A 14,224-nucleotide genomic window follows, 5' to 3' on the forward strand; every position below is an offset into this window, starting at 1 on the left:
GCTGGGCAATTCCCCCGGGCCCGCCCCCGCCCCCGCCCCAACCCCCCCGCCCCGCGCCGGCCGCGCCCCTGGGCTCCGAAGGTGCCTGGCACTTTCCCCTGCAGAACAATTGTGTCTCCCTATTGCAACTTCCTGTTTACCCCTCCGCCTCCCCTCCCTACGCTGGGGGCAGGGCTGTCTTCACTGACGCGCTTCAAGTGCAGGCGCCGGAGCGCTGACCGCGTGTGTGGACCGAGGACACCACGGGTGGGTTTCCCAGCTAACGCCATCGCCCCCCAGCTGGAACCTTCGAAGGTTTCAACCTCCCGGAGGGCCAAGCGGGCCCTGTTGGAATTGGAACCTTCCTGGGTCTGATGTGCAAACTCCTCTACCTCCACCGTCTTCCTGCCCTCCCTCTTCGGACTCTGACAGAGGCCCTCTCTGAACCTCAGTTTTCTCATCTGTCTAGGGAAGAGAACACTAAGGGGATAATTATAAGGGCCACGTGAATCATATACGTTGTAAATGACAATGTGATAAAAGAATATGAGAAGTGGGTACATTATTAAAAACAGTGCTGCAAAAAAAAAAAAAAACAATGCTGCCATTCACTGAGCTTGTTTTCTATACCAGGCATCTTTTTTAAAAATTTTTTTTATTATTTAAAATTTTTATTTATTTATGATATTCACACAGAGAGAGAGAGAGAGAGAGGCAGAGACACAGGCAGAGGGAGAAGCAGGCTCCATGCACCGGGAGCCCGACGTGGGATTCGATCCCGGGTCTCCAGGATCGCGCCTTGGGTCAAAGGCAGGCGCCAAACCGTTGCACCACCCAGGGATCCCCGGCATCTTTTTTTTTTTTTTTTTTTAAGATTTTATTTATTTATTAGAGAGGGAGCGAGTGTTCGTGCACACTCAGCAGGCAGAGGGAGAGGGAGAAGCGGGCCCCCAGCTGAGCAGGAAGCACAATGCAGGGCTAGATCCCAGGACCCTGAGATCACGACCTGAGCCAATGGCAGATGCTTAACTGTTGGAGCCACCAGGCGCCCCTATATGAGACAAAGTTCTAATATCTCACTGGTATTAAGGTCTTTTCATCCAAATCAGCTCTGTTTCAAACAAAGGTAAACTGAGGCACAGAGCAGTTAATGATTCATTTGCCTAAGATTCTACATTGGAGGTAGAAGAGCTGAGACTTGAACGCAGGCAGAAACTATGTGCTTCACCACCACCCTATACTGCATTCCTATTAAATAATATATAATATGTTAGTATTATTTGGCCGGAGAACTGCCGTCTTCTAATAAAACTGATCTGTCACGCAACCACCCTCTCCTGGGATGATTCTAACTCTAACGGCCATTCTATAGGTCAATTTTTGTGTACATATCTATTTGACTATCCCAAGAATGGAAATGGAATGTTTTTGTTTTTGTTTTGTTTTGTTTTGTTTTGTTTTGTTTTTTTGGAAACATTTTTAAAATGCAGAAAAGAACTATGCCCGTATTTTCTGTTCTTCAACATTTGTGTTATCAGATTCAAACAGAATAAATACCCCTCAGCTGAGCTGCACAGAGTTTAACAGCATCTGTTCTGTTACAACTTACAGGGAGTTACCTTCGAAGTCCTGAAAATATTTATTCCCCAAACCCACCATTGCAGGTCTTCCAAGGACGTTTAGGCTGAGTTTCCAGTCCCTTCCTTCATATTTGCAGAATTTCCTCACCAAGAGAGAGAATGAGAAAAAGAAAGAAAGAGAGATGGGGGCGGGGCAGAGAGGGAAGAGGCCAGCCGAAGTGGGCCTCTGCATTTGCATTCACAAAGGGCAGGAGAAGAGAGATAAAGGTTTAGTGGCCACAGATAGTCCTTCTAGGTCTGTGACTCGGGGCGCAGTCTGTGCTCCCCTGGATTGCCATGGGGGTGGCATGGCAATGTCGCCTCCACATAGGTAAGTTCCCCAGGTCTCCCTCCTTTGCCTGTCCTATTGCCACTCCTGATGCCAGCCCTAACCCTGGCACAAAGTGCCAACTCCTGCCTAGGGGGGCCAGAGAACAGAGGGAGGAGAGAAAGGTACCATTTCTAGACAGCTAAGGAGAGCACAGAAAGAAGGACACCCCCACCCCCCAAGGACAGCCAGAAGTGAGAGGCCTGCCTCCCAGCACCATGTTCCCTAACTGCCAGCCCTCATTGTCTCTACTGCTGGGGATCCAGAAATTGATAGGAGGTAGGGAGGGAAGGAGATGAGGAAAAGGTGAAGAGAGAGAGATCCAGAGAAAAGGGGTAAGAGGTTAGAGAGACCAACAAAAGGCACACCTTAGAGATAGTGCAGGTTCAGTGCAGCAAAGCACATATTGCAATAAAGTGAGTGAGATGAGTTTTTTGGCTTCCCAGTGCATATAAAAATTACGTTAATCCGGCAGCCCTGGTGGCACAGCGGTTTAGCGCGGCCTGCAACCTAGGGTGTGATCCTGGAGACCCTGGATCGAGTCCCAGAGTCCCATGTCGGGCTCCCTGCATGGAGCCTGCTTCTCCCTCTGCCTGTGTCTCTGTCTCTCTCTCTCTCTCTGTCTCTCATGAATAAATAAGTAAAATCTTTTAAAAAATTATGTTTACACAATACTATAGTCTCGTGAGTGTGCAATAGCGTTATGTCTAAAAAAAACCCCAATGTGCATATCTTCATTAAAAAACTACTTTATTGCTGGGGTGCTTACATGGCTCAGTCAGTTAAGCAGCTGCCTTTGGCTTGAGTCATAATCTCAGGGTCCTGGGGTCGAGTCTGCTTCCTCCCCCCACTCCTGCTCTTGCTCACTCTCTCTTTCTCAAATAAATAAAATATTTTTTAAAAATATTTTTTAAAAAACTACTATATTGCTAAAAAAATGCTAACCATCATCTGAGATTTTAGCAAGCTGTAATCTTTTTGCTGGTGGAGGATCCTGCCTCCATGCTGATGGCTGCTGACTGATCAGGGTGGTGGTGGCTGAAGCTTGGAGTGACCGTGGCAGATTCTTTTCTTTTTAAGATGTTATTTATTTACTTGAGAGAGAGAGCGCGCGCATGAGCAGGAGGAGGGGCAGAGGAAGAGGGAGAAGCAGACTGCCCGCTGAGCAGAGAGCCCCATTCAGGGTTCACTCCCAGGGACCCCTCCCCCACCCCAGATCGCAACCTGAGCCAAAGTCAGATGCTTAACCGACTGAGCCACACAGGCGCCTCTGTGGCAGTTTCTTAAAAAATAACGGTAAAGTTTGCCACACTGAGTGACTCTTCCTTTCACAAATGATTTCTCTGCAGCATGCAATGCTGTATGATAGCATTTTACCCACAGCAGAAATTCTTTCAAAATTGGAGTCTGTCCTCTCACACCTGCTGCTTTCCCAACTATGTTTATGGAATATTCTAAATCTTTTTTTAAAATTTTCTTTTTTTTAAAGATTGTATTTATTTACTCATGGGAGACACAGAGAGAGAGAGGCAGAGACAGAGGCAGAGGGAGAAGCAGGATCCACGTAGGGAGCCTAATCCAGGACTCTATCCCAGGACCCCAGGATCACACCCTGGGCTGAAGGCAGACGCTAAAGGCAGGCGCTAAACTGCTGAGCCACCCACACTGGGTGTCCCCAGTCTCCATTCCTGATTCTAGTTCTCTTACTAATTCCACCCCATCTGCAGTCACTTCCTCCATTGAAATCTTGAACCCCTCAAAGTCCTCCATGAGGGTTAAAATCAAATTCTTCCAAACTCCTCTTAATGTTTTATTTTTTTCTTCATGAATTTGCATGTCCTTCTTGCATGTCTTTACGTGCTAACCTCTGTATTGTTCCAATTTTAGTACAAGTGCTGTTGAAGCAAGCACCCATTAATGTTGATATGTGACCTCCTCCCATGCATCACAAATGTTCTTAATGGCATCTAGAAGGGTGAATCCAGGGGGCACCTGGCTGGCTCAGTCAGTAGGACATGTGACTTTTGATCTCAGAGTTGTAAGTTCAAACCCCATGTTGGGTACAGAGATTACTTAAGGAAATTAAAAAAGAAAAAAAAAAGTAGAATGGTGACTGCTTATCAGAGATTTTCAACTTACTTTGCCCAGATCCATGAGAGGAATCACTATCCATGGCAGCTATAGCCTTATGAAATGTACTTCTTAAATACCAAGACTTGAACATTGAAATGACTCCTTGATCCAGGGGCTGTAGAGTGGATGTTGTGTTAACAAGCATGAAAACATTAACCTGGGTGAGCAGGCTCATCAGCAATGAGCAGTACTATTTTGAAAGGAATCTTTTTTCCTGAGCAGTAGGTCTCAACAGTGGGCTTACAGTATTCAAAATATTCAACTGTGTTTCAAACCGATGTGTTGTCATCCAGGCTTTGTTCCATTTATAGAGCAGAGGCAGCAGAATTCTGAAGGGTCTTAGAATATTTAGAATAGAATAAGAATTTATTTATTTATTTAGAATAGAATAAGCATTGGCTTCATCCTAAAGTCATCAATTGCATTAGCCACTAACAAGGGAGTCAACCTGTCCTTTGAAGCTTTGAAACCAGGCACGGACCTCGTCTCTCCAGTTCTGAAAGTCCTAGATGGCATCTTCTAATAGAAGGCTGTTTTGTCTACATTGAAAATCCGTTGGAGCTCCTGGGTGGTACAGTCAGTTGGGCATCCAACTCTTGGTTTCGGCTCAGGTCATGGTCTCAGGGCTGTGGGATTGAGCCCCATGTTGGGTTCCATGCTTGGTGCAGGATCTGCTTGGGATTCTCTCCCTCTCCCTCTGCCTCTCCTGCCTGTGGTCTCTCAAATAAACAAACAAACAAACAAACAAATAAATAAATAAATAAATAAAACCTTTAAAAAGTCTCTTTATTTATGATTTATACTAAATCTTTTTCAGTTATGCAGAAAGTCTTCTCCAGTCTGTGATGGACTGCCTTTTCATTTTGTTTATAATATCTTTTGTTGATGAAAAGTTTTTGAATTATCACTGAAGGTGGGTGATTGATACATAGGGGTTTGTTATACCATTATCTCTACTTTTGTGTAATTTTGAAAATGGCCATAACAAGGGACACCTGGGTGGCTCAGTGGTTGGGCACCTGCCTTCAGCCCAGGGCGTGATCCTGGAGACCGGGGATCGAGTCCCACATCAGGCTCCCTGAATGGAGCCTGCTTCTCCCTCTGTCTGTGTCTCTGCCTCTCTCTGTGTATCTCTCATGAATAAATAAAGTATTAAAAAAAAAAAAAGGTGCATGTGTTACCTACTGAGCCAGCCTGGTGCCCCATACTTTTATAGCTGATGCTCCAGATGATCAAAAATTACCTTCCAAAAAAACCCCCAAAACCTTCCCTTCCCCTTCATAAATGACCAACTGTCCCAGCCCCCTTTCTGACCCTGTATTCTGATCCTGTCCCTTCTCTTTTGATCAGAAATTCTCTCTCTGCCCTATATATTCCTGAATCTATTCCTAAATTCTCTCTTCTGGGGGGGGGGGGGAGGACCAAAAACAAAAAATAAATTCTCTATTCTGTTCCTTAGTCACTGTGTCTATTTTTGCATTTTGCCACATCGTTGTAATTCTCATATTATCAGATTGGCCACATTGGTACCATCTCTTCTTTTTCTTCTCAGATTGACTTGGCTATTCTTGGTCCTTTTTTCTTCCATATACATTTTTTGATCAGCTTACTCAATTCCAGAGAAGGAAGAAATCAACACTGTTGGGGTCTTCATTGGAATCACATCGAATTTCCAGATTAATTTGGGGGAGAACTAACATTTGTATAACATGATACTTTCCTGACAATTATTACCTTGGTACTTTAATCCATATATGTAGGTCTTCTTTTTGGTCCCACTGTAAACATTTTGTTTGCTTTCACCACTCGGGTCTTGCTCAATCCTTGTTAGATTTTTTCCTAGGGTTTGTGGGTTTTGGTGCTCTCCCTCCCCCCATCAGATATGCCAGGCATGTCCTTCCTCACCTCCTCCTCCTGCCTTCTGGTCCACACCCCTCCTTCCCACCGTCCAGGGAGCAGCTGTCCTGGCCCAACAGCTGACTTTCCTGGTAAGGCCTCCCCAGAGTGGGTGGTGCTCCCACCTCCCACTTCAGGTCCCATCAGCTGACTCTGGGGAGAGTGACAGTTGTTTCAGTGGGGACAATGGGCTGCATTCTGTATAGACTCCTCTCTCTGGGCCTTCTTCTCACTGGCCCCAGCAACTGTTCTTGCAGATAGGGTAGGGCCCCACTTGTCAGCTCTAGTTACTCTTCAGGCAACACCCAACTCCCTGACCCATTTCTTCATGCTTAGTAAGCATATCTAGTATGTGTTCTCTTACCCAGTTCCCTGTTCATGGGCCTATCATTGCCTGGAATTGGTGGGCAGAGGAATGGTGGTCTTGGGTATAAGACTATCCCTCCCAAGGGCATGATCTCTTACTCTGGAGGAGCTACAAGTTCCTAAAACATTCTCTGAGTTGTCACCACAACCAGGTGTCAGTCAGCAACTCACAACAGCTCCACTCAGATAGTTGAGTGACTATTGTCACCAGCCAAGAGGAGGTGTGATAGGTAACAGGGATGAACGAACTCCCAATTCCAGGCCAGTAGTCTGCCCTTCCCTGCCAACACTTCCTACACCTGACTGGCCTCCACACCTGCCCCTCAGCACCTGCGTCCGCAGCACCCCTGCCCTGGATGAGGCCTCTCCAGCCTTTGTTTGGGAGTCAGCATTGGCTTCAACTTCCCACAAATGGGAAGGGCTCCAGGCCAATGCTGATCCCTGAGAGGAGACAACAAGACAGTGAAACCTGACAGACCCAGGGGCTTCAAGGGGACTCAGGGGTCCATCGATTTTTTTAAGCTTTCACTAAAGCCTGGCATCCACTCTCACAGGCTGGTTGTGAGCATCAGTGCCTCATAGCAGGCCTTTGAGGCATAGCCAATCTGGCTGACCTCAGACATAGGGTGGGTTGGGAGGTAAAGGAAGGAGATTCTGTTTACTGGACACTTTCTGGGAGCCAGCTCTGGACCTAGTATTTTCCCATGCCTCAATCCTGTCAGAGGTAGGGGTTATGATAATTCCCATGGTAGAGAACAGGGCCCCCACACAGCACAGCTCCATGAATAGTCTGCTTATGGGGCTCCTGGGTGGCTCAGTGGGTTAAGCAACTGCCTTCAGCTTGGGTCAGGTCCCAGGGTCCTAAGATGGAGCCCCACATCATGTTGGGGTCAGGCTTCCTGCCCAGGAGGCAGTCTTCTTCTCCCTCTCTCTCTCCTCTTCTCTCCAGCTCATGCTCTCTCTCTCTCTCATAAATAAAATGTTTTAGGGATGCCTGGGTGGCTCTGCAATTGAGGGTCTCCCTTTGGCTCAGGACGGGATCCCAGATTCCCAGGATCGAGTCCCACACACATCAGGCTCCTTGCATGGAGCCTGCTTCTCCTCCCTCTGCCTGTGTCTCTGCCTCTCTTTCTGTATCTCTCATGAATAAATAAATAAAATCTTATAAATAAATAAATAAATAAATAAATAAATAAATAAATAAATAAAATCTTAAAAAAAAAAAAAAAGGCTTCTCAGGCATCCCTAGCAGCCCTAACAGAGAGTCCCAGAGCAGCCAGCATGTGAATCCATTCTTCACCTGTCTGTGCAGCTCATGGCAGAGGAGGCCATGCAGTAGAGTGCTGTGGCTGCCTCGATGGGGAGCAGAAAGCGGTAGGAGGAGCAGGAGGCCCAGTGCTCCATGGTCCCACCAGAACTCCTTAACTATACGGGGTGTCTGGCTGGCTCAGTCAGTAAAGCATGTGACTCTTAATCTTGGGGTTGTGAATTTAAGCCCCACATTGGGTAGAGATCACTTCATTTTTTTTTTTTTTTTGAAGATTTTATTTATTTATTCATGAGAGACACACACACACAGAGAGGCAGAGACACGGGTAGAGGGAGAAGCAGGCTCCATGCAGGGAGCCTGACGCGGGACTCGATTCTGGGTCCCCAGGATCACACCCTGGGCTGAAGGCAGCGCTAAACCGCTGAACCACTGGGGCTGCCCTGTAGAGATTACTTTAAAAACAAACAAACAAACAAACAAACAAAACAGGGACGCCTGGGTGGCTCAGGAGTGCTTGCCTTTGGCCCAGGGCATGATCCTGGAGTCCCATGTCAGGCTCCCCTCATGAAGCCTGCTTCTCATTCTGCCTGTGTCCCTGCCTCTCTCTCTCCCTCTGTGTCTCTCATGAATAAATAAATAAAATCTTTTAAAAAAATAAAAAACAACAACAACAGAAACCTTCAGCTATATTGCAACTCTCACCCCACCCTCATCCTTGGTCTACCGGCTGCCTGTCTATCACCTTATCTGTTGAGTGTGTCTGTCCTGTGTCCCACTGCCTTGCACAGGCCTGGCATACAGTTGCTTGCACTTCAGTGCTTGTTGTTGACATGAATGGTCCAATTAATTGATGCCTATTGCAGGGGTGAGGTGGAGGGGTGGTGCTCTCCATAATGCTTCTGGAAGGCCCTGAAAGTCTGGGAAGAGGACCAGGGAGGAGGACTCCAGGGCTCACTTACTGTCCAGTCCACAGTCCTCAGCTTCACAAATTGGCACTCAGATCCCTTTTTTTTTTTTTTTAATTAACTTTAAGGAACAGGAGGTTTAGCCAATTTCCTCAAAGTTGCTGGCCTATCCCCAGCAGCAGAGGGTGAAGGGTAGAGGTCAGGGTGGTGGTACAGGCAGGATCCATTACACAGGCTAAATCAGGAACTAGAAGGAATTGTTCCGTGTAGCCCTTTTGCCAGAGAGGATGGTAATCTTTCCAGGAAAGGCTGAGGAAATCCTTAGCAGAGCCCTTGGTTTTCTACCTTGGATAAAATGGGGCAGGCTGATGGGTGTAGGGAAGGATTAATCCAGGTGAAAGTGGGAAGGAGGTGGACAGGGAAGTTAATATCAGAGTGGATAAAGGGAGTAGAGAGTAAACTATGACTAGACCCAGGTCCTTCTGGCAACTGCTTCCCCTCTTCACCTCCCTTCTCACCCCCCTTCTGGGGTTTCCCATTGTTACAACAGCCTGTTTCCCTTGCTTGCTCTGGAAACCCTCACTCTGCTCAGTGGTGAATGGTGAGAGGGGATGGGGGATGGGGATGGAGGATGGGGGCAGGTGTCTGGCTCCAGGTCCAGGGTCCAAGGATCTTGCAGCTGTGGAAACTGAGATTGGAGAGCCGTGTGACTTACTTGAGGTCACAGCAGTAGTTTATGTGGGCCAGTGCTTGGTTGAGACTACAGGGTACCCTAAAACTACGCTTTTCAGAGGGTCCCAGAGGGAACCATTGAGGTCTGATTTCTTCTCCCTTGGGTTCATGGGATCAGTTCCCCCTCTCCAAAAGGCTCTCTCCAGTTGTTCATGGCAACTGGGGTGTATATTCAGATCAATGGAGCTCTGGGGCTCTGCAGCACAAGGGTCTGGACAAGCAGACCTGAGTTTGGGTCCCAGCACAGAACCTCTATTGATTTATACTTGCATTGTTTATTGCCAAGCACTGAGGACACAGCAGCAGACAAAATAGAGTTTAGTCCCTCCATTCTTGGAGGGGTGGCCGATAATCAACAAGGAAGTAAAATAAATTATATAGCATGTCAGATAATGATTTGCTGTGGAGACAAGTAAAACAAAGGTTAGATAGAGAGAAGATGGAGGAGTGTACTTTTTTTTTTTTTTAATTTTATTTACCTATTCATGAGAGACACAGAGAGAGAGAGAGGCAGAGACACAGGCAGAGGGAGAAGCAGGCTCCGTGCCGGGAGCCCAATGTGGGACTCAATCCTGGGACTCCAGGATCACGCCTTGGGCCAAAGGCAGGTGCTAAACCTCTGAGCCACCCAGGAATCCCCTGGAGGAGTGTACTTTTAAATAGGATGGATAGGTAACATAGGAGCAAAGACTTGAAGGAGGTGAGAGAGAGAGCCAGGTGGATACCTGGAGAAAGAGCCTTATGTGAAGGAGCAACAGTAGGTGCAAAGGCCCTGAGGCATAAAATATGTCTGGCATAGTTAAGGATAAGCAAGGAAGCCGGTGTGGCTAGAGCAGAATGGCAGACAAGGAGAGAAGTTGAGTCAATAGGCTAGGGAAGATCAGACCACCCAAGGCCTTGTAGATCACAATGAAAGCCTTTAGCTTTAATTCTGAGTGAGATGGGAGCCACTGGGCAGTTTGTACAGAAAGAAGACAGGATCTGATTCATGTTTTATAAAGATCATTCTGGTCACTGTGGAAAAAAAACAGAAACAGGACACTAGTTAGCAGGCTACTACAATAATTCAGGTGAGAGATGATGAATGCTCACACAAGGGTAGTCATGGCGACATCAGTGAGGTGGTGAGATTCTGAATATGTTGAAAGTAGGGCTACTGGCATTTACTAATATGGGTAGTGAACTGTGATGGGAAGAGAGAAGTCAAGAGAACGTCTAAGATTTTGGCCAGAGGAACTAGAAAGTGGCAGTTGCCACTTACAGAGATGGGAAGGCCCGAGGGAGGGGACAGGTCTGGGGGAAGATCAGACCATTTATCTGCTGTATGACTCTGGGTAAGTTAACCACTCTGAACCTTGGTTTCCTCATCTTTACAATGGTTATAATAACGTCTCTCCTGCAGAGTGGAGGTAAGAACTAGTAAGATCATAAATTCACAGGATTGGCACCTGTGTGGACTCATTATGGGTTCTGTCCATGGCCCAGGGATGGCCCACAGCCAACACATCTCCTCTGGAAGTACCCGGAAAAAGACGAAGACTATGTCTATAAATCTGTGCTCTAGCTCCTCTCCTCTGCTTCCTCCAGGCAGAAGTGGGACAGGCCTTTTTGATATTTACATTTCCTTTCTTCAAGGTCTTTGATGGTTTTAGAAATGGTGATGGTACCAAGGGAGGCTGGGGGGGGCGGGGGAATGAGGACAGATGATATTCTAGAGGCCCTGGAGTTTACAAGATACTTTCATGGCCCTTATCTCTTCTGAGTCCCGGAAGACAAAAAGTAGCCCCATTTTAGGAAGTAGGAGGATGAGGCATTTAAAAACAAAACAAACCCAGGCTGTCCCTTTGTCAGGCTATCTCATGGAACTTCATTTATTTACTTATTTTTAAAGATTATTTATTTATTTGAGAAAGAGAGCAAGAATGGGGGAGGAAGTGGCAGAGGGAGAGGGAGAAACAGACTCCCAGGGTAGCAGGGAGCCCCATGCCGGCGAGATTCCAGGACCCTGGGATCATGACCTGAGTGGAAGGCAGAAGCCAGGCATGTAATGGACCAGGCCACCCAGGCACCCCTGTGGAACTTCATTTAATCTTGGGGCAAAGGTGGGTAAAGATGGTCCTAAAGTGGCTATCTCTCTTCCTGCCCTGAGTGGGAGTGCCACCCAGCTGTGTCCAACTGGGCCCAGGTGTCAGATGGACTGTGACCCCTCTCCTCTGTCCCTGGGAGACGGCCCACCAGTGCTTGCCCAGATCCTATTCTTCCCGAGTGGGCCACACTCTGCTGGTGTGCGTGGTGTGTCTAGGCTGCAGCCTTCCCGCTGCTGAGGTTCCGGCAAGTGGGGGTCTCACATCATTCCATTCCGGTTACCCCTCCCAGTTACTCCCAGTTACTGAGCTAACAGAGGATAGGACTGGAGACCCGTAGGATCAATGTGCCTAAGGTCCCACTATTAGAAACCGCAGTCTGGGGGATCCCTGGGTGGCGCAGCGGTTTGGCGCCTGCCTTTGGCCCAGGGCGTGATCCTGGAGACCGGGATCGAATCCCACGTCGGGCTCCCGGTGCTTGGAGCCTGCTTCTCCCTCTGCCTATGTCTCTGCCTCTCTCTCTCTCTCTCTGTGACTATCATAAAAAAAAAAAAAAAGAAAGAAAGCGCAGTCTGGGTTCCAACTCTGAGGTCTACACTCAGCAGGGACAATTCCTGCATATGTTCCTCCCACCTCTTCCAGCCCAGCTGCCCCCTCCCCTCAATGCACCAGGTGCCAGAACACAGCTGCCTCTTCATCGCTCCCTCCACCCAGGCAAGCTGTCCTAGGGCGGGGCTGGGCTTAGTGGGGCAGTGGTGGAGTGTCTGGGGAGGCTGTGCCCTTGTAGGCAAATTCCTCCAGAGACTGATTCTGAGCAACAGTTCCAACTGGTGAGAGCTGCTGCTGATGGGTGGGTGTGGGGGATTGGGAGGGTCGGAAGTATCGGGTCAGGGTGGACCAAGGGGCCTCAGAAGAAAACTTACGATTGCCTGGGGAAGAACTTCTGCTGGGGTGAGAAGAGTTGGGGACTGCCAAGGAGATTGAGGGTGTGCATGAAGTGTATGTGGCGGGGGTGGGGGGGGTGGGGGTGGGGGGTGGGGGGGCCTGGCTAAAGGAGGGGTGATCTAGGGAACACCAGGAGCCCCGGGGGCTCAGAGGGGCAACCTGTAGGTCTTAGCCCAGCTCTACTCATGCTTTGGTTCCATGTGATAAGAATCCTCCTGCCCCAGCTACCTTGCCAAGAGCAAGGGCTTCTGGAAAGCAAAAATGACCCACGAATTGAGGTGGGGGGAACATAAGTGTAGAAACTGAAGTGGAGAGGAGTCTGCCTATCCCTTTTTTTTTTTTTTTGCCAGGTGAGGAGGGAGCAGGAAAGGGGCAAGCCTACAGCCTGGATTGCCTTCACAGCCATGCCTGCTCCACTGCTCCCACTGCTGCTGCGAACGCTGGTGTCTCGCCTGCTGCTGCCTGCTGCCCGCCTGGCCCGGCGGCACCTCCTGCCCCTGCTGCGTGGACTGGCCCGCCGCCTAGGCTCGCAGGAGGTTCGAGAGGCTTTGCTGGGCTGTCTGTTGTTCATCCTCAGCCAGAGACATCCGCCGGACGCCGAGGAGGCCTCCAGAGTGGCTGGCCAGGAGAGGAAGGAGAGGCTAGCTCCCCCCAAATGAGGCTACGATTCCTGCTACTGGCAGTATCATCAAAAGCCTTTCTTTTGGAGTAAGACAGTCCTGGCACCATCACTGAGTGCAGCCTGTCCCCTGTGCAGAAAACACGGTGGGGGACCCAGTACAAGGGTCTGACTGGGAATGCCTCCCCACTCCCAGCAGGAATGCCTGGAAGATGCCCAGCACCCAGCAGAAAACTGATCATTACCCCTCTCTGAATTCCTGCCAAGACACCTTTCCTAATCACATCTGGGTCTAAGTCGGGGGCAAGGAAGTGACTCTCCTCTCCCATGCTCGAATGGTGACATGAGGTCCAATGAGGGACACTGCTTACCCAGGGGTAACTGACAATTTCTCTGAAAGGCAAGATTTTTAACCCCGACGGTCTGTCTCCAGACTCAGGATTTAACTTAAAATAATAGGACCTTGGTTCCCAGGGAGTCAGTCTTGGCCCAAAACCTGGCATGCATCAGGTGCTCAATAAACGTTTGTTGATTTGAGTTCTCCGGATGCCACTGAAAGTCGTGTCACCCACGCAGCTCCTACACTCCTGAGCAGAGCGACACAGACTAACTAACCTGACCAGGGGGAGGGAGCTGGGGCTGGGGCGGGGATAAGGGTGGGGGTGGGGTGGGGAAGCCACTTGAAGCTTCCTTCTGCTTCCTATTCCATCGTCCAGCAGTCCTCATCTCCTGGAGATGGTTTCTCTTGTGTGACTTCAGGCAGTATGTCCCACTGTGACCCAGCCGTCTTGGGTCCCTTTTGGGCTGGCTAGCTCAAGGTAGGGGGAAACACGCCCTAGAGCCAGGCTGGAACTCTTCTCACCCCGTGGTGTGGGAAGAAGGAGGTTGGCTTGCTAAGGGACCCTGCGGGCCGCCAGCCTGGGGAGCAATGCAGAAATGCTTCCCCCGAGGGGCACTGTGTCCCCCCCCCCCGCCGAGATCTAGGCGGGGTGGGGCTGGAAGTGACCAGAGGCATTCACCTCAGTATTTCCGCCGCCTCAAAGAGCATCCCCTGAGGGGTCAAATGAGTTGTCAGGTTCATTTGCATTCAGCCTCCGGATAATTTACTTATTGTTCCCAAGCAATAGCCCTCCCTCCAGGGGCCGTAGGTTCAGAGGGGGACCAGGAGGGATCCGGCCCCCACCCGGGGGTTAGAGAGGAGGCCGGAGCTGTGCGCCCCCGCCCCGCGGGGCTTGCGGCCAGAACCCCGCCCCGCCCCCCCGGGCACCATCTGCTTCCTCCCGGCGTCCTCAAAAGTCAGCACACGTGCTCGCCCCTCTCGGGAAGGCCACCTGGGGGAAGGGGCGAA

At 49.3% G+C, this 14,224-nt stretch overlaps 1 protein-coding gene across 4 annotated transcripts; it reads left to right on the forward strand.

Moving 5' to 3' along the window:
* The first annotated feature begins 9,785 nt into the window (after nucleotides 1-9,785).
* On the forward strand, nucleotides 9,786-13,413 carry MYMX (myomixer, myoblast fusion factor). 4 transcript variants are annotated; one of them, XM_025418892.3, is made up of 2 exons: nucleotides 9,786-10,637; nucleotides 12,608-13,413. In XM_025418892.3, the coding sequence occupies exon 2, from the start codon at nucleotides 12,662-12,664 to the stop codon at nucleotides 12,914-12,916; it is 255 nt and encodes an 84-aa protein (XP_025274677.1). In that variant the 5' UTR covers nucleotides 9,786-10,637; nucleotides 12,608-12,661; the 3' UTR covers nucleotides 12,917-13,413. The 4 variants fall into 4 exon arrangements, with proteins under 4 accessions (XP_025274677.1, XP_025274675.1, XP_025274676.1 ...); XM_025418890.3 differs by having other exon boundaries at nucleotides 9,812-10,562; XM_025418891.3 differs by lacking the exon at nucleotides 9,786-10,637 and adding an exon at nucleotides 10,647-12,142.
* The last annotated feature ends 811 nt before the right edge of the window (nucleotides 13,414-14,224 follow it).

Source organism: Canis lupus, chromosome 12 (genome assembly GCF_003254725.2).
Source record: "Canis lupus dingo isolate Sandy chromosome 12, ASM325472v2, whole genome shotgun sequence".
NCBI classification, from domain to species: Eukaryota; Metazoa; Chordata; class Mammalia; order Carnivora; family Canidae; genus Canis; species Canis lupus.